This window comes from Mustela erminea, chromosome 20 (assembly GCF_009829155.1).
Source record: "Mustela erminea isolate mMusErm1 chromosome 20, mMusErm1.Pri, whole genome shotgun sequence".
NCBI classification, from domain to species: Eukaryota; Metazoa; Chordata; class Mammalia; order Carnivora; family Mustelidae; genus Mustela; species Mustela erminea.
This window is the reverse complement of record NC_045633.1, coordinates 25599668-25622051: the sequence shown is the minus strand read 5'-3', so window position 1 is coordinate 25622051 and position 22384 is coordinate 25599668. Positions and strand designations below refer to the sequence as shown.

Sequence of the window (22384 nt, the reverse complement as noted above, 5' to 3'; positions counted from 1 at the left end):
GAGATCCAGCTGCCCACAGCCTTGGCGTCTGGTGAGAGCAGGCTTCTTGGCCTGCACACAGCACCTAGCCACAGGTGCTTATGTGTCTGTGTGTGTGTGGGGGGGTGCTGTTGGGGGCAAGCAGTGGGAGAGGACTCACCAGTCTCTTCTCAAAAGGACACTAATCCCATCACAGGGGTCCCACCCTCTAGCCCTGGGGCTGCACAGACCCTGGGCCTTAGTTCCTTCCTCTGCTCACCTCCCGGCCTGCTTCCTGGAGCCCGAGGGTCTGAGTAATGACAACAACCACAGCAGGGAGAGTGGGCCCTGTTTGTGGCAGCACTACTGGCCACCGGGTATCTCCCACAGGCCTCCCAGTTTACACCCTACACTGCCCCCAGCAACATGGCCCCAATACCACCTCCCTTCCCCCTGCAGTGGGCAGAAGGGCCCCAGCGGCCACACCAGAGTGCGATTGGGCTCTGAGTGATACCCTCTCCCTGGGACAAAGGAGCCCTCCTTCTGCCTGCTGAGGCCACCGGTCCTACCAGTGCCCACAGACGGAGAGACTCCAGGCAGGGCCAACACAGGCTTGTAATGGTGAGCTTTCCTGAATCCCTCTGGGATACACACAGGGACACACTGCCACCTCTGTGGATGGGACCATCAGGAGGCTGGGCCCCATCTCCCCTCTCTGGCCACCGCCCAACCCTGGACCCAGTTGGCCGTGCCTCCACGGTGCGTGCCCTTTGCCTTCACCTGAGCTCCACACCCTCCTTCCCCCGTGAAGCCAGCCCTTCCTGCCCGCAGCCAAGATGGACTAAGGTCTCTTAGCCTCTGCCTTGCTGAAGCAGGCGGTCTGGTAGGAGCCTGGAGCTCAGTCTGTGCTCATGGCTTGTCCCTTCAGGCCAGGCCGTCCGCTCCATAAAGAAAGGCACTAGCTTGTGAGTGCAGAGCTGTGGGCCTGGTAGTTGCTCTGGGCCTGGTTCCTTCTGTCGGGTGGGGTTGCAGCCAGACACCCCCTGGACACACCCAGACCCCTGGGAGGAGTAGGGTCAGGGGTTCTCTGCTGCCAAGGAGCCCTCAGTCTAGGAGGCTGGACTCCTCCTCAGCCACCAAAGGGACTGGGAGAGGTTGCAGAGACCCACTGTGCAGGCGGGGAAACTGAGGCTGGGACGGATGCCTCTCCTCCCCCCCCACCCCGGTTTTATTTTTTTTATTTTTATTTTTTTAAAAAGATTTTATTTATTTATTTGACAGAGAGAGATCACAAGTAGGCAGAGAGGCAGGCAGACAAAGACGGGAAGCAGGCTCCCTGCTGAGCAGAGAGCCCAATTCGGGGCGCGATCCTAGCACCCTGGGATCATGACCTGAGCCGAATGCAGAGGCTTAACCCACTGAATCACCCAGGCGTCCCACCCACACCCCGGTTTTAATGAGGGCTGTGCCCACTCCCAGCCCTACCCAGTCCCCTCCTCACGTTCCACGCTGGGCACCCCAGACCCTGCCCTTGGACAACTAAACAGGACAGCAGGACCCTGGAGGTGCAGCGCGTCGGGGTCAGAATCCCGTGCCCCCTCCCACATTGCGCGTCCTCGGGAGCATGGCTCAGTGACGTCACCCTCACCTGCGTTAGCAGGTGCTAGACGGCTCGGCGCCCTGCCGGCCTCCCGCCGCCAGAGGGCGCCGCAGGCAGCACGCAGCCGTCGCGGGCCCGTCGCCGCCCTCGCGCCCTTGCGGCGCAGTTTTGCTTCCGGTAGCTCCGGAAGTGGGCTGCTGAGGGCGGTGGCGGCGACTTCCGGTTCCGGGGCGGTCGTGCAGGCTGCCCCGGGCCCGTGCTGGCGGACGGTAGTTCGTGGGCCCCGGCTGCCGGCGACGTAGCTCCCCGTCCGGCCGATCGGAGGCGGGCATCCGCGGCCTCCCGGAGTCGCCCCGCGCGGCGGTCCCTGCCCGTGCGCCCGCAGGCCGCAGGCCCGACGGCCCCGGGGCGAATGAATGAATGAACGGGGACGGCGGACCCGGCGCCGGCTTTCTCCGCGGCTGACACCTCGGCGGCCAGCGGCAGCGCGGAGCAGGGGACGGGATGAACCGCGCCAAGCCCGCGACGGTGCGCAGGCCCAGCGCGGCGGCCAAGCCGTCAGGTGTGAGCTTGGGCTGCGGCCGCGGCGGGGCTCCTGGTGGCGGGCTCCCTGTGCGCACCACATCCCGGGCGGGGGAGTCCAGGGCGGGGGCTTGCTTGGCGTCAGATCGGGCTCTGCCACCGCGAGCTCGGTCTGTCCCTCGTTTCCCTCTGCAACGCGGACGTCGCGGCCTGGCTGACGGTCCTGCCCAGGCCTGTTCTGTGGTGAGCACGGCGTGACTGTCAGCCCCTGTTGTCCCTGAGTGCTCCAGACACGGCTGCGCCCTGGGCTTGCTGGCCACTTGTCCCTTGCCTGCCCTGAGCCTTGGAGACCGTGGGAGGTTTCGGTCCATCTCCAGCACCCTTTCCACCGCCACCCAGTAAACTGTGTGTTTGCTCACCCCCCACTTCTCTGCAGGGCACCCTCCACCAGGAGACTTCATTGCTCTGGGCTCAAAGGGTCAGGCCAATGAATCCAAAACAGCGTCCACCCTGCTGAAGCCTGCCCCTTCTGGCCTGCCTTCTGAGCGCAAGCGGGATGCTGCAGCTGCTTTGGCGGGCGCCTCAGCCCTGACCGGCCTCACCAAGCGCCCCAAACTCTCGTCCACACCCCCGCTGAGTGCCCTGGGACGCCTGGCTGAGGCTGCAGTGGCGGAAAAGCGCGCCATCTCTCCATCCATTAAAGAGCCATCTGTGGTCCCAATTGAAGGTAAAGTTGGTTTCTGGGCTTCCTTTCCCAGAAAGCACATCCCACCCTGCGGCTGCCTCCCGGGGATTCACTGAAGGCGGCTTCCCGGCTTAGCACCAGAGTGGAGCACAGGTTCTCTGGAGAAGGGGGAGAGGAGTCATCAGGGAGTCTGTTCTGCAAAGCACTCCTCAAGCAGATCCCTTTACTGCCCCGCCATCTGCTTCCAACCTGGGATGGAGATGGGAAGTGTTAATGGGACCCAGGGCAGCGTGGCACAGGCGGGTCTCAGGCCCCAACGTGCTGCGGGAGCACGTGCTGGCGAGTGAGCTCAGCGGCCTGTGCCAGTGTTCTGTCAGCTGGGAGACGGATGGATGGTGACTCTTCAGCTGTCCCCATGTCATGGGGGGGGGGGGTGCCTCTGCTGCGCTGACAGCGGCTGTTCTTTGGGGAGCGGCATCCTTTGCCTGGCAATTTCTCTGATGTGCTTGCTGCGCGCATCCTCTGTGTCTGGTCTGTGCATTGGACATCAGCAGACACGGAGACCAGAGCCTTGTTTTGTGGGCTCTGTGTTCTCGTGCATTCCCCTCTCTGCCTGCTGTGTGGGCGTTTGGACAGACAGTGAAGGGCTTGTCTGTCTCCATTTCTTCACTTCAGGAGGAGGTGCTACAACATCAGTGATGTCCAGGGAGAGGTTTTAAAAAATCACTTATAATTCTGTTATTTACAGAGGAGCTTTTAATTTATGTGCACATCAGGTTGGGCCTGCTTTTCTGTGTTATCTTCCTATTGATTACTTTTGGCTGCTCCACGATACCCTATAGATCAGATCTGTGAAATGTCAAGCCAGCCCCAGGTTTTGAGCACAGAGGAATTCACACAACGGCTTTGGCACAGGGAAGACTTATGAGGGATCTGTGACATTGAGCCTTGAAGTCTGGACAGGGTTTTGACAGGTGGTTGAGGACGTTAGAGAATAAGCCATTGAGCGAGGCATGTGTCCTGGAGAATGGAACCGTGCCCGGGAGCCCTGGGCAGGAGGAGCAGAAGACACGGCTGGGGCTTGCTGGGCTTCAGGGGTGAATCAGACCTCTCATCCAGGCCCAACCCTCCCCGGGCCACCACCCTACCGGCCCCATGGCACCTGCTCCCGGCAACAAGGGCTGAGGCCTCGGCTGGCATCTCCTGGACGAGGTGCCTCTGGCGAAGAGATGAAACGCAGTTACGGAAAATATGCGCAGAGCTGATGAAGCACTTTACAAACGTGTTAAGCAAACAGAAGGTGGAACACAGCACAGCTGTGCATAGCCCCGGGCATGTGGAAGGTTGAGGTCTTCACGGCATCCAGTGCATCTGCGCGGCCTGCTTGCCTCGTGTCCCAGGCACCTGGAAAGCGTCCAGTTGCTATCACTGAGTCCTCTGTCCTTAAACGGTTAACTCACACCAACGGCAGCACCTCCCTCTGCATGTTTGCATCTTTAAAAACCATCAGAACACACTCTCAGGTCAGAAAAGATGCTACGGTGGGGATTGTAGCCTCTGTGTCAGAGCGATACAGACTGTCGCCCCAGGAAGGGGCGCGGTGGACCTGCGACGTGCTCCGGGGGCTGACCATGCAGGGAGGTTGGTGAGCTCCGTGTGCCGTGGACACACAACAGCAAATGAGGGGGAAAGGAAGCATGAAGAAATGGTGGAAATGAACACGAGAGAGAAGGTCAAAACCCAAGGAGCAGAGACCACTGAAGCAAAACCCTGCGGGACAGATCTGAGTCGAAAGGGCCAGCAGTGCCAGGCGGGGAGACGGCCGTTGTTGAGAGGAAAGGCAATGAATGGCATTGGGCTGGTTAATTTGAAAACTTACAAAAAGTTGACCTATTTGTAGAAAAATGTAGCGCAGGAGCAGCTAAACCCAGAGTAGCCATGAGGGATGTAGGGAAAGGTCTGGAGGTGGCTGGGCCGGTGCTCGGAGTCTGGAGGTGCTCTTCCTGTGGTGGCCCGTTGTTGGCTGGGTTGGGCCCCGTGAGATGGGCAGCATGCACCCTGCTCCCTCCCTGGCTGTTGTTGTCCTTGGAGGTGGGGGACCCGTGGCACAGCCCTGAGACCCTCACTCACTGGGTTTCTGTAGGTTTACCCTGTTGTCCCCTGGCTTTGGGAGGGACTCTGAAGGTGGGTTCTGCCCCTGGCTGCCCGCTCTAATGATGCCCTTTTTGTCCCTGCCAGTGCCGCCCTCCGTGCTGCTGGACGAGATCGAGGCCGCCGAGCTGGAAGGCAATGATGGCCGGATCGAGGGCGTGCTGTGTGGGGCCGTGAAGCAGCTGAAGGCCACGCGGGCCAAGCCCGATGGCGCACTGTACCTGAGCCTCATGTATCTGGCCAAGATCAAGCCCAACATCTTCGCCACAGAGGGGGTCATTGAGGTGAGGGCCAGGCTGAGTGAGATGGACCCTCGCTCTGGCCTCGTGTCCCGTCTCCTCCCACCCCAGTCTGCTTCTCCAGAAGCTTGCCAACTCTGCCCTGTGTGCAGGGCACTGCTTTCCTGATGACATGCTGTCTCTCGTAGGCTCTGTGCAGCCTGCTGCGGCGGGACGCCTCCATCAACTTCAAGGCCAAGGGGAACAGTCTAGTGTCCGTGTTGGCCTGTAACCTGCTCATGGCTGCATACGAAGAGGATGAGAACTGGCCTGAGATCTTTGTCAAGGTGGATTCACCTCTCCTGGGCGGCTCCCTGGGACCTCTACCCTGCTTGGGGTGATGGGGGCAGAGCGCAGGACCCCGGGAGGAAAAAGAGGCCAACCTGAGTGTGTCCTCTTGGGAGTTTGCATATCTGGCAGCTTGGGGCATCTGTCTCCTGTGCTGGTCGCTGGGGAGGTCGTTCTGGGAGCCCCCTCCCACCCCAGGCAACTGGAGGTGCTTGGGGAAGCACCTGTCTTGGGAGCCACAGAGCACGGGAAGAAGAGAACTGCCCAGCAGGGGCCAGAAGTGTGAATGTCTGTCCCATGCAGGTGTACATCGAAGACTCCTTGGGTGAGCGGATCTGGGTGGACAGCCCGCACTGCAAGACCTTTGTGGACAACATCCAGACAGCGTTTAACACCAAGATGCCCCCCAAGAGCATGCTTCTGCAGGGGGAGGTGGCGCGCAGCGGCGGGGATCTCAGTGCTGGTAAGGCACGCTGGGTGGCCAGGCTAGGGAGCATCCGGGGTGGGGGGTAGGTCGCCGCCCTCCACAGAGCCCGCTGTTGGCGGGGATGGGTGCTCGCAGGGTGGCCGGGGGATGTGTCCACAAGTGGCTGGGTCCGCAGGGAGCAGCCCTCACCCTTCCCTCACGGAGGAGGAGGACAGCCAGACGGAGCTCCTGATCGCTGAGGAAAAGCTCAGCCCCGAGCAGGAGGGCCAGCTCATGCCCAGGTAGGCGTGCTGTGCGGCACCCCCGCCCGTGGGGCCCTGCCTGTGGCTGGGAGGCTGGAGGGGTGGGCCCGTGGGGGGAGCCAGCTCTCCTTCCTTCGTCCCCCGCCCCTCTGGCCTAGGTACGACGACCTCGCAGAGAGCGTGGAGGAGTACGTCCTGGACATGCTCCGTGACCAACTGAACCGGCGGCAGCCCATTGACAATGTGTCGCGGAACCTCTTGCGGCTGCTCACCTCCACCTGCGGCTACAAGGAGGTGCGGCTGATGGCCGTGCAGAGGCTGGAGATGTGGCTGCAGAACCCCAAGGTGAGGGCAGGGGGCGGGGCCTCCTCCTCGGGACGCTGTGGGGGCTGGGCTGTGCGCGAGGCTGATGGGGCACTGCCCCGCCCCCTGTAGCTGACCAGGCCTGCCCAGGACCTGCTGATGTCCGTGTGCATGAACTGCAACACGCATGGCGTGGAGGACATGGACGTCATCTCGCACCTGATCAAGATCCGCCTCAAGCCCAAGGTTCTCCTGAACCATTACATGCTGTGTGTCAGGTGCGGCTTGGACGGGAGCCGGTGGGAGGGCGGCAGGGCCAGAGGTGGGGAGCTGGAGGGCGGGCAGGGGAGTGGGAGGGGAGCCAGTGGGCAGGAGGGTGGCAGGGTGGGTGGCCGCAGTCCGCACCAGCACCCCTTGATTCACCCTGTGTCCAGGGAGCTGCTGAGCGCGCACAAGGACAACCTGGGCACCACCATCAAGTTTGTGGTCTTCAACGAGCTCTCCAACGCCCGGAACCCCAACAACATGCAGATCTTGTACACCGTGCTGCAGCACAGCTCAGAGCTGGCACCCAAGGTGGGGTGCTCCACAGCGCGGGGGGCCAGCCGCAAGCCCGGGAGCCCCTGTGGACGTGGGGAGAGGAGGGGAGAGGAGCACTCGGCGGCAGCTGCAGCCCCGGGCGCTGGGATGCAGTGGGTGGTGTGGGCCGAGCTGCGTGGAAGAAAGCCCGGGAGGGCAGAGAGGGCCCAGGTAGCAGCACCTGGTGGCCTGACTTCGGGTCAGGTCCGGAGCAAGTACAGCCTCGCCATGGGGCATCTTCCTTAGAAGCCGGGCTCAGCTTGTTTGGGAGGAGGCAGCACTGAGCCCACCAAAAAAGCCCCTGTTTAACACCCTTCTGAGGGCTGGTCCCAAACGGGACTGGCATCTCTGGCATTGGCCTTCGGGTCCCCAGTATGAGAGTCCTCTGCATTCCAGGTGCTTGTGAAGGGAGAGCTGAGAGCAGCCCTAGGGTTGTTGCTGGAGCGAGCTAGGGCTGTAAACGGCGTCTGCACGGGGAGCCACTTCTCTCCGCCACTCTACCATCCCCTCTAAACTCATCCCCGCAGCCCGGGAGCCTGGCACTCCTCACCCCCAGGCAGTGGTTTAACGAGGCCTGGTCCCCCACGAACCAGCTGCCCTGAGAGTGAAAGCCATGTCTTCCACTGTGCCCTGCTGTCTGGGAGCGGCCAGTGTGGAAGCGTTCCTGTTGCTCAGTCCCAGTGTGCTCCAGAGAGACAGACAGGGCCGTCTTCCCGGCAGGGCTGTGGGAAGCCTCGCGCAGGGCCAAGGGAGGCCCTGACGGCAGGCCTGCGATGGTAGGGGAGCTGGTGGCGGTGGGAAGTGACCTGCCTGGGTGTCCTCTCTCCTCCCAGTTCCTGGCCATGGTGTTCCAGGACCTACTGACCAACAAGGACGACTACCTGCGGGCCTCGCGGGCACTGCTGCGGGAGATCATCAAGCAAACCAAGCACGAGGTCAACTTCCAGGCCTTCTGCCTTGGGCTCATGCAGGAGCGCAAGGAGCCCCAGTACCTGGACATGGAGTTCAAGGTGCCCCTTCCCACCCCGTGCTCCGCGACCTCGTCTGCCATCCGTGGGTGGCGCCCCTTGTGGCCAGCAACTGGTCTCAGAGGGTGGCCTGGGTTCTATTCTTTGTGGGGTCTGAGAAGGGACTGGGTGCAAATGGGTGACCTTCTGGCAAGGCATGGAGGTGGGGACAGACTTGGGGACAGAGTTGGAGCTGCTGGAGCCGCAGGTGTGCCCTAGGGAGGTGTTGGACTTTGAGATGCGGAGGGAGAAGAGGACAGGAGCAGGTTGTGGAGGATCTTGAAAGCCACAGGGGCAAGTAGGCAGATGGCCCCATGCTCCAGATGGTGGGCCTTACCCAACTTTGTCGGCTGAGCCTTTTGCTGACCTGTTCCTGGTCCCCGTACCTCCTCGTGCACGTTGTCTCCAGGCACAGTGCTCCCTGGGCATCCTCCTGCGCTGGCTGCCTGTGGGCTGGGGGCCTGAGCAGGGCCTCTGGGCTGCGGGCCCCTGTCCCACGTGAACTTGGCTGTGCGGGGCTGTGTTTACAGGAGCGATTTGTGGTACACGTCACAGACGTCTTGGCTGTGGCCATGATGCTGGGCATCACAGCGCAGGTGAAGGAGGCTGGCACCGCCTGGGACAAAGGAGAGAAGAAAAGTAAGGACCCAGGACAGACTGGATGCCACCCAGCTTGAGAGCAGGGCCGGGGGCCATTCCCAAGGCTGCAGGCTGTTCCCCTGGGGGACCCGCCCACCATCCCGGACACGCAGGGAGTTTCTGGAAGTTGCCATTGCCTGTTCTCTGGGCCCAGGGCCTGCTGTCTGCTCGGGTCATCTGCTCATTGGAGGCCATTTTGGGCTTGCAGTCCCGCTTCCGAGAGCAGGAGGCCGGGGTGGGTGGTCCTGCTGCTTGCTCTCATCACAAAGCCTGCTGGGAGTCTGGTGGCAGAGGCTGCCTAAGTGTCTTAACGAAATCATGAAAAATGTGAGGAATGAAACCCTTGGGAATTTGGGGATTTCCTTTGTCTGGAATTTCCCCCGGCCCACAGGAGGCTTACGCTGTGCTCCCTGAGTGTTCCTCGGCTGCGTTATCCGTCAGTGTGTCCCTCCTGTAGCCCGTAGGAGGCACGAGGATGGATGCTCGGAGACCCCCATCCCTTCTCACCCCCGACCCTGGGAGGCTGCAGTGCAGGCACACCGTGACTCTGCATGTCCTTTTCAGACCTCGAGGTACTGCGCTCCTTCCAGAACCAGATCGCCGCAATCCAGCGGGATGCCGTGTGGTGGCTGCACACCGTCGTCCCCTCCATCAGCAAGCTCGCCCCCAAGGACTACGTGCACTGGTACGGGCCGGCTCGCTGTGCTTCCACGGCGGCCCCTTCCCTGGGCCCAGCCCACGGGAGCCTACCACCCTGGATGTGGCCATGCGCTGGCGCCAGACTCTCAGCCAGAGATGTGCCCCGAGCAGGGGACACGGGCTCAGCTGTAGGGTCTGGTCTGCCTAGGCTCTGACAAATGCCCCGGAGTCCTTGCCTAGAGCATGTAGTTTCTAGCCCGCGGAGCCCAGTGGGCTGGGGAGAGCCCCGGGCACCCGCACCGACAGCCCCTCTGTCCCCACCAGCCTGCACAAGGTGCTCTTCACGGAGCAGCCGGAGACCTACTACAAGTGGGACAACTGGCCCCCCGAGAGCGACCGCAAGTGAGCGTGCCCCCCGTGTATGCAGGGGTGGTGGGGAGGGGCTCTGCTCCCGTGAGCACTGTGGACGCCAGGGTTCCCTCTGTCTGTTTTCCCGGATCGCCATCCCTGTCCCCTCCCCCGTCCCCCTGTGTTGCACCTGCCGTGCCTCTGCAGTGCCGTCTACTCCCAGGGCTTCAGCCGGCCCATGTCCACAGGACCCTCAAACTCACTGTTCCCTCTGGGCCTCCAAGCAGCCACGTGCACACGCCCTTCCTCCCTGGGTTGGTGTCATGGCCCCATCTCCCAAGTGTTCTTGAGTGGTTCCCAGCCATCCTTACCTTTGGGTCTCTGCTGCCCAGTCTAGCTTGTGAGCCTCCTACCCCCGTGCTCCCTGCCCCTCCTTGTGCTGTGCTGTGAGTGGCTGTGGCTGGTGGCTGGTTCATCTGTGCCCCTGGGGGTTGGGCACCTTCTTGCCTTCTTCCCTGGCGTGGCCAGGCCTTGTCCATGGAGGCCTCAGGAGCAGAATGGTGCCCCCTCCCTGCCCCGTTGAGACTCGGAGCCGGGGCCTCTCCTGTATGGGGTAGGGGGGCATTTGCAGCCCCCTCCCAAGCCAGCCCCACCTGCTTTGCCCACAGCTTTTTCCTCCGCCTCTGCTCAGAGGTGCCCATCCTGGAGGACACGCTGATGCGCATCCTGGTCATCGGGCTGTCCCGGGAGCTCCCACTGGGCCCTGCAGACGCCATGGAGCTTGCCGACCACCTGGTGAAGCGAGCCGCGGCCGTGCAGGCAGACGGTGAGGGTCCCTTCTGATGGTTCGGGCACGCCCTCAGTGACGGCCTCCCCCAGTGGGCCTCCGTTGCTCGCATCCCTGCAGATGCCCCTTGGGCACCTATGTGCATCTCCCAGGCTACTGCGGTGGGCCTGCGTCCTGGCGTCTAGCCAGGTGTCTGCTCCATCTCACAGCCCCGTGCCCGCTGGACCCAACTGGTCCCTGGAATTGGGGATGGGGCAGTGGGCATTCATCTGGCAGTGCCTCGGCGCTGTGTCTGGGGCTAACCCTGGGGTCTGCGCTTGCTGTCTGTGGGATGCACGGTGGCAGGTGCTGTATCTGCCCCCGGAAAGGGCCGCACCAGCAGTCCTGAGGACAGCGCCCGTGCCTCAAGAGCTACTTGCCTCCTCTGGCTGCCGCGGGGCCCACGTCTGCACCCTTGGCCCACCTGCTTGGGCCACCTGTGTCCATCCCTGTCCCTGCCCATGCCTCGGCTGCTGGAGAGTGAGGCCCCGTCTGCCCTCTGTCCTCCCGCGGCCCAAGCCCTGTGCCCCGGGGTCCCCCTGGTGCGTGTGAGCGGGCTTCTGGCAGCTGCACGTGGCTCTCGGTTTCAGACGTGGAAGTGCTGAAGGTGGAGAGGATCCAGCTGATCGATGCGGTCCTGAACCTGTGCACTTACCACCACCCGGAGAACATCCAGCTTCCCCCCGGGTAAGGCGCTCCTTCCCTTCCTACCTCCTCCCTCCCCACCCCTCCCATGTTGGGCATGCTGGGCGCAGATGCCTTGCAAGGCCTGCAAGGCTGGACGTGGGGCCGTACAGCTTGCGGGGTCCCCAGGCCTGCTGTCCTGCCTGCACCCACATCTCAGGGACTCACAGCCCAGCTGTCTCTCTCTCCTGTTTACGGACACACACACACACACACACACACACACACACACGTTCCCAGGCGCACAGCAGGGGTTCGTGTGGAGTCCCCCATCCACTTTATCGAGCTGGGGTCCGCATAGGCCTCACCCACTCAGAGTCGCTGGTGCGCTGGTTCCAGCAAATGCACAGGGCTGTGCCGCCACTGCCACAGTCCTAGTTCAGAGTGTGTCTGTCCCCCTCAGGAAGCCTGTACCGGGAGCTATCCCTGCCCCGCCCCACACAGCCCTCAGCAGCCTCTGACCTGCAGTCTGTCCCTGTGGCTGGGACATTGTTGGACACCTCACAGTGACAGAAGCTGGCGACCCATGGCCTGCGTCTGGCCCCCGTCGCTGGGCTGCACGTCGCTGGGGTTCAGCCAGGGTTCAGCCGGGGTGTAAGACAGCCACACTTCCTTTCTTCTCCTGGCTGTGTAGCATTGCTCCGTGCAGATACCACGCTCTGTTTAAGCTTCCGGTGCCCTGAGAACACTGCCGAGGACGTTCTGCCATGCCGTGCAGACCTGTGTTTCTAGGGCTCCTAGTAGGGGGCAGGGGTTACATGGTTAACTGAGGTGCTGCCGACTTCTCCGCAGCAGCGCCGGGGGCTCCAGTCCCACTGTGTCCTCACCCCACCAGCGCCTGTGTCTCCTGCGCTCACCGTCCCAGCGGGTGTGCGGAGGTGTCCTGCTGTGGTTCCCACGGGCACGTCTCCGAGCACGGACGGCGCTGAACTTCCCTTCGTGTGCTGTTTGGCCATGTGTCCATTTTGTCTGGAGAGATGTCTGTCTGGGTCTTTTGTCCATTTTTAAGTTGAGGAGTTTGGATTTTTGTTGCTGGGAGCTCTCTGTTTTGCGTGTAGACCGCAAACAGGTCTGTAATCTGCACGCGTCTTCCTGTCCTGTGGGTTGTCTTCCGAGCTCCTGATCGTGCCCTTTGAGCCTCTGAGAGACAAATGCTTTAGTTGTGGGAAAGTCCCATTCTGCTGGTTGTCTCTCATTTCTTGTCCTCTTGTGTCATTTCTAAGGAACTGTTGCCTTGTCTGGGATCATGAAAATTTGCATCTGTGTTTTATGGCTTCAACTCTGGAATTTAGGCCTCTGATCCCCCGAGTTAGTTGTGTGGACCAAAAGGCCAGGTCCAGGTTCGCTCTGCCACTGCGGACGAGGCATTGCCGAGCACTGTTTGCTGGCCGCGCTTACGTGGCTTGTCCAGGCGCCCCCACTCTGCTCCATGCAGGAACCCACTGACGACATGGCCCCAGGTGCTGCTGTGCTGCTGCGTGGCTGTCGTGGCCCACCCAGGCTCACGGAGCTCTCTCGGGTGTCCTCCCAAGAACTCAAGAGTTTTAGCTCATCAGGTCCGACTTCATTCTCCCTCCCTTCTGGCCTGTGGCGCCGGCACTGTGCACTGAAGGCTGTTCCCCTCACCCCGTCCCACTGAAGGTTTTGTCACCCTGGTTGGCGATCAGGTGACAATGACATGTGTTTTCTTCTGGGCTCTTGGTTCTGTTCTGTTGGTGCGTGTGTCTGTGCTGCGTCCACGCCACTCTCTTCACACCTTTGGCCAGGCGGAGTTCCGAAACTGGGAGGTGGGAGTCCTCTAATTTTGTTTTGCAAGGCTGTTTTGGCTCTTTGGGTCCTTGTGTTTCCCCGTGAATTTTCGGGTCAGCTTGTTAATTTCTAGAAAAAAGCGCAGCGGGGTTTTGACGGTATCACTGTGGGTACAGATGGGTTTGGGGGGTGTGGCCAGGTTCATGGTGTTGAAGCTCTGGTCTCCGTTTAGATCTCTTCCTCCTGTCAGCATTGGCCTTCCGCTTCTAATGGGTTAGTCTCGCATGTCTTCCGTTGTTTGTACCTGAGGATTTTTTTTCTTCCTGATGCTGTTTGTCGTGCCCGGCATTCATTTCTTTGTTGCCTTTTCGGGCTGCTGGTGCGTGCTCTGCTTCCCGACCTGCTCGCTCTCACGTGGCAGCCCATTCACTTATCTCTCCACGTTGGCTTTTTGGATCTCCTCTGTACTCAGCAGCAGTGGCGTTCTGCTTCACTCTCTAGAATGTTCTGTCACCTGAAAGAGCTGTACTTTAATCAGAAGTGTGCTGTAAACGTGATTTTTAAGTCACGGAGGCAGTGTTAAAGTTTGTGTGGGTGGATTGAGGGCTGCTTCTGGCTCTCCAACGGAGAGAATAAGACCCATAGGGAACACTAAGATCTCCTGTCGCGACCGCCCTTGCTCGCACTTCGCAGCCAGCGTGCCGGGGCTCAGCCGGCGCAGGGACCTGGGCGGTGAATCCCGGGGCTGGGCTCTGGGCAGCGTCATGGTGGCCGCTGTGCCCTTCCTGGGACGCCGGTGTTCCTGAACGACCAGGTCCGGGGGTTGTGGAGTCACAGGTGTCGACATTTTGATCTCTTAAGTAATCTCCTCGCTGGTCCGTCACCACACCGTCTCTGGGCTGTTCCACCCTGGTCGGGACCGAGTCCTATCACTGCCGAGGCCAAGCAATGCCAGGGTGTCTTTGCGTTTCAGGTACCAGCCTCCGAACCTGGCCATCTCCACCCTTTACTGGAAGGCATGGCCCCTCCTGCTGGTGGTCGCGGCATTCAACCCTGAGAACATCGGTGAGCCTCCCTCTGGCCAGCTCGCGGTCACTCCCCTGCCCCCCACCCTGGGTGCTGCTCTTAACGTCCTGTCGGGACTTCCTGCTTGTTGGAATCTGGGGTGGAGCCTGCCCGGGGACTGGGCAGTGGGCCGGGGCCCCAGATGGGCAGGAGTGCTGTGTGCCGGCTGCCACCCGCAATTTCGTTGCTCCCTAGGCCTGGCTGCCTGGGAGGAGTACCCCACGCTCAAGATGCTCATGGAGATGGTGATGACCAAGTGAGTCCGCCTGGGAAGACTGGCTGCACACGAGAAGGCTGCCTGGGGTCCACAGCCGCCGAGCAACACAGTGGGCATGGGTGCTTGATGCCTGGGCTGGATGACTGCACCCTGCTGTCCGCTGTGTTCCTGCCGAGCTGAGCCGGTGGCCGGGTGCATGTGATACGGTCCTGAGTGGCTGTCACAGGTGGTGGGTTCCATCTCAGAACCTGTGACAGCTGGGTTGCTCCAGAGCTGTGTGTGCCTCTGGGAGGAGCTGGTCGGCCTGCAGGTGCCGTGTGGAAAGCAGTTCTGGCGTGGGGAGGACTGAGCGGGTGTCCGGGATTCTGACGCCTACCGGGCTTGATTCTGGGCGTGGCTCGTGTGCTGCCTTGCGGAGGGAGAGCAGCTTGCCGGGCACGGGGCTCCCTCCCAGGGCCCTGACCCGGCAGCACTGCTGACGGCCCAGCAGGCCTCTGTGGAGCACTTGGCAGCCGAGGCTATCTGCAGGGCATCGGTTGTGACCATCCTTGACCCCATGGGCTGCTATGTGGTGGCCACAAGCCTCAGACGGGCACAGAAGCGCCTTCCTTCTCTTTGGTCCCCAGCAACTACTCATACCCACCGTGCACCCTGACGGATGAGGAGACCCGGACGGAGATGATTAATCGGGAGCTGCAGACCTCCCAGCGGGAAAAGCAAGAGATCCTGGCGTTCGAGGGCCATCTGGCGGCGGCTTCCACCAAGCAGACCATCACTGAGAGCAGCAGCCTTCTGCTGTCGCAGCTCACCAGCCTGGACCCTCAGTACGTGGAGCCCACGCCCTGGGGCCAGGCTGGATTGGGCGGTGGCGGGGCTGTGGTGGGGGCACAGCTGGAGGAGTGGACGGAGGGACCGCTGGGCCTCTGTGGGTGGTGGCCTCAGGTGGGACACAAGCCATCCCCCTGCCCTTGCATGTGGCCGTTGCTCTGGGGACTCTGTGCACACGTGGCTTCCTAACACTCGTGTCCTCTGGGACCTTCAGAGGACCCCCTCGGAGGCCTCCGCCCCACATCCTGGACCAAGTGAAAGGCCTCAACCAGTCCCTGCGTCTCGGGCACCTGCTGTGTCGGAGCCGAAGCCCAGATTTCCTCCTCAACATCATCCAGAGGCAGGCAAGTTCCTGGCAGCTCTGGGGTGTGCGGCAGGGGCCTGGCAGAGGTGTCCCAGGCTCTGGCATTAAGTGAGACTATAGCCAGAAGAGGGCACCCTCAGACTCCGGGCCGCAGAGGACGGGCTCCGTGGCTGTAGGCAGCTGCCCGCACACGAGCAGAGCCCATGCCCTGTGGCTGTGGGCACGCGGGGAGGCAGGCAGATGGGCCACAGTGGGGGAAGCATCAGGATCGTTCATGCTGGTCAGGCTGAATGTGTGTGTCGCCCGCCCAGGCCTCCTCGCAGTCCATGCCATGGCTGGCCGATCTGGTGCAGTCGAGCGAGGGCTCCCTGGACGTACTGCCCGTGCAGTGCCTGTGTGAGTTCCTGCTGCACGACGCAGCTGACGACGCCACCTCTGGGGAGGAGGAGGAAGAGGGTGAGAGCAGAGAGCAAAAGGCCAAGAAGCGGCAGGTAGGTGCCCTCCCCCTGCCTCCAGACCCCCCAGGGCGCCAGCTCTTGTCTGTGGCCCCGCAGGCCCACCAGCGGTCTCCTTCGCCCCTGCAGAGGCAGCAGAAGCAGCGGCAGCTGCTGGGGCGCCTGCAGGACCTGCTGCTGGGCCCCAAGGCCGATGAGCAGACCACGTGTGAGGTGCTGGACTATTTCCTGCGGCGCCTCGGCTCCTCCCAGGTGGCCTCCAGGGTGCTGGCCATGAAGGTGAGGTTTGGCCCCCCCGCTCCCTCGCTCCACGGGATGGGCAAGCCTGTATGCCCCTGGGCTCTGTCCAGCGGGTTCCGCACACTGGAGGGGGGATGGGGTACCGTCGGTGGGGAGCTGGACCCCAAGAGGGACTGGGCAACTTCATAACCATCCTTGCCCTGTCTACTGAGGAGCTGGGCGACTGTCCAAGGGAACCGGCTCTCGGTGCTCTTGTCACGTCGGCTCAAGTATTTGTGAGCGGACACGGTGTCCTCGTTAGTCAGGTGGCCCCCGTCTTCCTGGGGCTTTGAGAGAACGTGTCTGTCCCCCGAGGCCCACATGCGGGTTGGGGCCAAGACGTGGCATGGGAATGTCTGCCTGCAGGGCCTGTCCCTGGTGTTGTCGGAGGGCAGTGTGCGGGACGGCGAGGAGAAAGAGCCCCCAATGGAGGATGACCCCGGGGATCCGGAGGCACTGCGCGGCTACCAGTGGCTTCTGCGGGACCTGCCCCGGCTGCCTCTATTCGACAGTGTCAGGCCCACCACCGCCCTGGCGCTGCAGCAGGTGGGGGAGGTGCCAGGATGGGGGTGGGGGTGGGGGGCACGGCCTGCAGCCGGAGCTCATGTGGCCCACCGTCCCCAGGCCATCCACATGGAGACCGACCCGCAGACTATCAGCGCCTACCTGGTCTACCTGTCCCAGCACACGCCTGTGGAGGAGCAGGGCCAGCACAGTGACCTGGCGCTGGTGAGGGGGTGGGGGCAGCCCCGGGCCCTTGTGCAGGAGAGTGGTAGGGCAGCCCCCGGGTGGGGGGCCAGGCCTGCATGTGCCCCACTCACTTCCCCTTGACTTTCTGCCCATACTCAGCATCAGGGGTGTGAGGGTCCTGGCATGCTTGGGCCAGCATAGCCGTGGGGGTCACCGGCTGGTTTCGACACTATCTTTGCCCCCCAGGGCGATGGTGCCTGGGCTCTGCGGTGGGTTGTTCACCCCCCACCCAGGCACACTGGCTCGGGGTGGGCAGGACAGGGAGCCAGACCAAACCCGGGGTGTTCTGGCAGCTCTCCGTGGGGCAGGGCAGTGGGTGGGCAGTGGGGCCCGGGGCTTGGCCGTTTCCTCCTCGCCCGCTGCCCTGGTCAGCTTTCTTGGGACCTTGCTGTCCCATCCGCCTGCTTTGGCCCTCACACAGCTCCTGAGGACCCCGGCCTTTGTGGGATGAAGACATGCAGTCAGCTAGAGGTCCTTGGAGGGGGGCTTCTTTCCAAGTCTGGGTTCCTTGCTGAGGGCTGGGTGGGAACAGCGGCCCAGGCCCTGACACCTCGCCCAGAGTCTGCTCTGGTGGCCCGTGTGCCCGCCCACTGCATGCAACTGGGTCTTGGTGACCCTGGCCATGGCAGGCCGCCGCTGCCTGTGGGCTTGGTGTGGAGATGAGGGCCGGCGGGGGAGGCCCTCTGACGGCCGTGCTGCTGCCCCCAGGACGTGGCCCGGCTGGTCGTGGAGCGCTCCACCATCATGTCCCACCTGTTCTCTAAGCGTTCCTGCAGCGCGGAGTCGGACGCCGTGCTCGTCGCCCTGCTCTCCATCTTCTCCCGCTACGTGCAGCGCATGCGCAAGAGCAAGGAGGGGGAGGAGGTGTACAGCTGGGTAAGGCCGGCGGCTGCTCCCCAGTCGGGCTCCTCCCCTGTCCGGCGGCGCCGTGGCGCAGCTCAGCCACCCTCCCCCTTCTCCTGCAGTCCGAGTCCCAGGACCAGGTCTTCCTTCGCTGGACCAGCGGGGAGACAGCCACCATGCACATTCTGGTGGTCCACGCCATGGTCATTCTCCTGACGTTGGGGCCGCCCCGCGGTGAGTGGCTGGCGGGTGCGTGAGGGCCAGTCCCGAGGTCCGAGCCTATGGAGGCTCTCTCCTCCGTAAGGCACGTGAGTGCCAGCCCCACCCTGCGGAGCGGGAAGAGCGCCTGCACCCACCACAGTCCCCGTTGGGTGGCGGCAGGGTCCGCAGGTTAACAAGCCCGTGATCTCCGGCCTCACCACCCTGGCCCGTAGCAGAGTGGCCGTGGGAGGCAGTTCCTTGCTGTGTCTGCTGAGCGCGCTGAGCTCCAGAGCTGGGGGGTCCAGCTCCTCTGCACAGGCCTGCCCCTCGCTGGCCGTGGCCTGTGTCCCTCCAGGTGGCTGCACCCTTGCTGGCCTGGCAGCCTCCCCTCTGTCCCTTCCTTGCTGGCTGCCATGGACCAGTCTGCCACATGCTCGTGTCCAGGAGGGGAGGGCAGGGGCACTGGCTCTGTTGGGAAGGTGATCCCCGTCGGGGGCTGTTGAAGAGGATGTGTCCCCTCAGAAGGACAGGAGTTTACAAGCCCTGGGTGACTAGGGGGGACTGGCCTCCTGTCAGCCATGGGGAGTCTTCGGAGCTTGGGAGTGGGAAGGAAGCTGGTTCAGCCAGGCCTGGAGCCCGGGACGGTGCCTCCCCATGTCACAGCCCCCCGAGGTGGACTGGCCAGCTTCTGAGTCCCTGCGTGGCCTCAGCGGGAGTCGTGGGTTAGACCAGGAGCAGGTGCAGCTTACGTTGGCTCTCCCGTGCCGTGAAGCCTCTGTTCCCCCAGACACAGCAGGGAGAGGAGGCTCTCCCAGCCTTGCCTCCAGTCCCTCAGGGCCCGGCGCGCCTCTGCTGCGGAGGCTGAGCTGTCCTGCTGCTCACCGCATCATCTCTCTCAAAGCCGGAGACGGCGAGTTCCAGGCCCTGCTGGACATCTGGTTCCCGGAGAAGCAGCCTCTGCCCACGGCCTTCCTGGTGGACACGTCAGAGGAGGCACTGCTGCTGCCAGACTGGCTGAAGCTGCGCATGATCCGCTCAGAGGTCCCCCGCCTGGTGGACGCCGGTACGGGGCTGCCCAGCCTCGTGCCATCCGCCGGGCTGGGCGCTCCCACCACCGCACGTGCGAGAGGACAGCTCTGCAGCCTTGTTGGCACCAGGCGTCTGTCATCCCGCAGGCGTGTCTAGGGTTCCCACTGCGCCTGGGGCCGCCCTGGGCTTCTGGGCGAGCACCACATTGCCCGGCCCCTGCCCGCCGGCCCCTCACAGGCAGGCAGGGAGGGGCACACGGTGCCACAGGACAGGGTTCGAGGGGAGAGGGAAGGGTCCTCTGCACTGGTGCTGGAGGACGAGTGGCTGTGGGGTGTCCCACCTGAGGAGAAGCACTGGTCCCACAGCAGCCAGTGGGCGTCCAGTTGGGTAGCACCTGGGCAGGTGGGGGGCAGCCTGGGAGGCAGTTTGGTGCACGGTGGGCTGAGTTTGGGAAGTGTGGGGAGGGCACGCTATAGGGGAGCCAGCGACGACTCGGGGAGCTCAGGGGCCAGAGGGAAGGAGCCATAGGGAGCAGGGTAGGCAAGCCCACCGTGAGCCAGGTGGGGAGGGCCGGGGGTGCCGGGCGGAGGCTCCACGAGCCAGCGCCCCTCTCAGCTCTGCAGGACCTGGAGCCGCAGCAGCTGCTGCTGTTTGTGCAGTCCTTCGGCATCCCCGTGTCCAGCATGAGCAAACTGCTGCGGTACCTGGACCAGGCGGTGGCCCACGACCCCCAGACCCTGGAGCAGAACATCATGGACAAGAGTGAGAGCCGGGGGCCTCGCGCGTGCTGCAGACCCCGACTGAGCGGCTCGGGCCCAGCACGAACGATGGGCGGTCTGGGGTGGGAGGCACCAGGGGCGGGCACGCCTAGGAGAGGCTGGGCTGCCCTGCGCCCTGGGCGTCTGTGTGTGCTCTGGGCTTTGAGGAGAGAGGAACCACAGGGGTGGGTTCTGTGGGACCAGGTCCTTGGCTAAAAGATCCCGTAGCTCAGCTTGCGACACCCTGTGCTGGGGTGTTTGGGTGGCCGGGTGGTGTTTCCAGCACAGATTTCTGGGGGTAGGCAGGCTGTCGCTGTCTCAGGGCTCAGGGGTTTAACTGTTGGCTGCTGGCTCGCAGATTACATGGCTCACCTGGTTGAAGTTCAGCATGAGAGAGGAGCGTCCGGAGGCCAGACCTTCCACTCCCTGCTCACGGCCTCCCTGCCTCCACGTCGAGGTACCGGCCCATCCCTCTTCCTCACAGCTCAGCACTCACCAGCATGGGACCTCCCGAGACCTGGGGCCCACTCTCGTCTCCAGCCATTGTCTGGCTTCCTGTGTAAAGGCCCTGCTTCTTTTGGGCCTCAGCAGGCCCCAGAGAGGCTGGGGTGCTTGGGGGAACGTCCCCTGCTGGAGGCTGGCTGGGAAGTGTCACTGGCTGAAGCCTCTCCCCATTTCTCTGCAGACAGCGCAGAGGCGCCCAAACCCAAAAGCAGCCCAGAGCAGCCCTCGGGGCCGGGGCGGACCCGGGCTGTGACCCAGGTGCGGGTGCTTGGCCCCGAGGACGACCTGGCCAGCATGCTCCTGCAGGTACCGCTGCCACTACCTGGGACAAGCTCTGCAGAAGGGGGTGCTCTGGGCCCAGAGAGGGATAGGGGCTTCACCCCAGAACTCCACATCCATGGGGAGCCTGTTGCTGGGCGGGAGCCAGGGGGACCACAGCCTGGCTGCTCACCTGCCGCAGGCCTTAGCGTGCTCATCCAGAACTGCGGCCAGGATGGTCCCCTCGCTGGGCTGTGTCCACTCGGGGGGCGGGGCCTGGAGGCACGGCTGGCGCGAGTGCTTGGTCTGAGCCGCGTCCTGGGGGCAGACGTGCTGTGCCCACGTGGGTGTTGTTCCTGCGCTGCTCCTGCTGCAGCGACCAGCACCCAGCCTTCAGCCTGCTGGGAGCTATGTGTGTAGAACAGCCGTGTGAGCACTCCCACCCCAGCCGTCACCCTGCTCTGCGGCTGTGCCTCTGCCCCACATGCTGCACGTGTGCCGCCTGCCACCCAGAGTCTTCCGTGTGGGAGCTCGCCTGCTCACACGCCGACGGTCGCTGCCGAGCATGGGTCTTCCTGCTCACACGCCTGCGTGCACTCTTTATCTCCAGTGGTTTCTCTGGAGTCCGGGGCTGTGCTTGGGGGCCCCCCTTACCCGCCGGCTGCAGTCCGCGCACTCTCTGGAGTCAGTGCCCAGTTCTGTAAATGGAACAGGCAGCATTTGCCAGGTGGTGGTATTGCCTGTGGTCCCAGCCTTAGTGGGGCTCCCCATGCGGGCCCGTAAGGAGTCCTGGGTCCCCTCCCTGTACCTCCTAGGGGCATCTGGCAAGGACGGGGAGCTGCCAGCGGTGCCCAGGCAGGGTCTGGCCCACTGAGCATGAGCGGTCCTGTCATGAGTGCAGGGCACAGTGGGCCCAGTGGGGCCGAGCGTGTCCTCCTGATGCTGCCCTTTGCTCTGGCACAGATCTTCCCGCTGAGCCCAGGCCCGCGGTGGCAGAGCTCCAGCGCCCGCCCTGCTGCCCTCGCACTGCAGCAGGCCCTGGGCCAGGAGCTAGCCCGCGTCCGTCAGGGGAGCCCCGAGGTGACGGGTGTCACCGTGCGCCTGCTGCAGGCCATCGCCACCCTGCTCAACTCGCCGCACAGCGGGGCCCTGGTGATGTCCATGCACCGGAGCCACTTCCTCGCCTGCCCCCTGATGCGCCAGCTCTGCCAGTACCAGGTGGGTGCGGGCGCCGCAGAGCCCGGGTCCGCAGGGGCCTACAAGTGGCTGCGGTGTATCCCCCGGAGCTGTGCATCTGCCCACGGCCACCCAGCTCTGCCCGTGGAGCACCCTAGCTCTGTGCCTCCGCGGCCTGGGGTTGGCTCTCAGTGGACGGAGGAGACGGGCTCCTGTGGAGGCAGGCGTGGAGCCCCCTCCTCTGCTGACAGAAGCTTTCCGGGAAATAGGAGCCACGGGGGTCATTCCCACGTGCACCCGGGTGTGGTAATTCTGCTGTAGCTACTGCTCTGCCTGTGCAAGCGTGTGAGCTTGTCGACGTGCCTTTGCAGGTGCAGGGGTATCTCTTCTCTCCAAGCTGCACGGAGGTGACTCACAAACAGTGGGGTACCCTGTCGGCCGGGGCTCGGAGAGACTGTGTGTGACATGGAGGGGCAGGGTGACAGCTGGGTGATGCGCCCATGCTGAGCTGCCGCTTGTCCCCACAGCGCTGTGTGCCCCAGGATACCGGCTTCTCATCACTCTTCCTTAAAGTGCTCATGCAGATGCTGCAGTGGCTGGACGGCCCCACAGGGGAGGGGGGGCCCCTGCGGGCACAGCTCAAGCTCTTCGCCGTCCAGTACTCCGCGCGCCACAGGATCAGCGATGGTGAGGGCCGGCCGCGTCCTGGGGTGGGGGCCCTGGGCTTGTTGCCCCTCCCCCAGGGGCAGCAGGGAGGGGGCGATAGCCTCAGTGATACAGGGGTGTCAGCCC

General features: G+C 63.4%; 1 protein-coding gene across 3 annotated transcripts in view; it reads left to right on the top strand.

Annotated features, from left to right (window-relative positions):
• The first annotated feature begins 1768 nt into the window (after nucleotides 1-1768).
• The window catches only part of INTS1 (integrator complex subunit 1), a 28762-nt gene continuing 8146 nt past the window's right edge, over nucleotides 1769-22384 (top strand). For 2 of the 3 annotated variants that reach the window (XM_032327506.1, XM_032327508.1), the window contains exons 1-31: nucleotides 1769-2120; nucleotides 2517-2807; nucleotides 5004-5200; nucleotides 5344-5481; nucleotides 5786-5945; nucleotides 6085-6190; nucleotides 6304-6496; nucleotides 6587-6732; nucleotides 6889-7030; nucleotides 7867-8043; nucleotides 8571-8679; nucleotides 9244-9364; nucleotides 9643-9720; nucleotides 10335-10492; nucleotides 11083-11179; nucleotides 13899-13990; nucleotides 14186-14246; nucleotides 14834-15031; nucleotides 15250-15379; nucleotides 15651-15830; nucleotides 15924-16073; nucleotides 16440-16619; nucleotides 16698-16802; nucleotides 17532-17699; nucleotides 17789-17900; nucleotides 18769-18930; nucleotides 19512-19658; nucleotides 20013-20111; nucleotides 20340-20464; nucleotides 21380-21634; nucleotides 22120-22279. In XM_032327506.1, coding sequence (XP_032183397.1) covers nucleotides 2063-2120; nucleotides 2517-2807; nucleotides 5004-5200; nucleotides 5344-5481; nucleotides 5786-5945; nucleotides 6085-6190; nucleotides 6304-6496; nucleotides 6587-6732; nucleotides 6889-7030; nucleotides 7867-8043; nucleotides 8571-8679; nucleotides 9244-9364; nucleotides 9643-9720; nucleotides 10335-10492; nucleotides 11083-11179; nucleotides 13899-13990; nucleotides 14186-14246; nucleotides 14834-15031; nucleotides 15250-15379; nucleotides 15651-15830; nucleotides 15924-16073; nucleotides 16440-16619; nucleotides 16698-16802; nucleotides 17532-17699; nucleotides 17789-17900; nucleotides 18769-18930; nucleotides 19512-19658; nucleotides 20013-20111; nucleotides 20340-20464; nucleotides 21380-21634; nucleotides 22120-22279 — 4495 coding nt within the window. In that variant the 5' untranslated portion in view covers nucleotides 1769-2062. The remainder of the gene's footprint in view (nucleotides 2121-2516; nucleotides 2808-5003; nucleotides 5201-5343; nucleotides 5482-5785; nucleotides 5946-6084; nucleotides 6191-6303; nucleotides 6497-6586; nucleotides 6733-6888; nucleotides 7031-7866; nucleotides 8044-8570; nucleotides 8680-9243; nucleotides 9365-9642; nucleotides 9721-10334; nucleotides 10493-11082; nucleotides 11180-13898; nucleotides 13991-14185; nucleotides 14247-14833; nucleotides 15032-15249; nucleotides 15380-15650; nucleotides 15831-15923; nucleotides 16074-16439; nucleotides 16620-16697; nucleotides 16803-17531; nucleotides 17700-17788; nucleotides 17901-18768; nucleotides 18931-19511; nucleotides 19659-20012; nucleotides 20112-20339; nucleotides 20465-21379; nucleotides 21635-22119; nucleotides 22280-22384) is intronic. The other variant, XM_032327507.1, reaches the window with a different exon arrangement.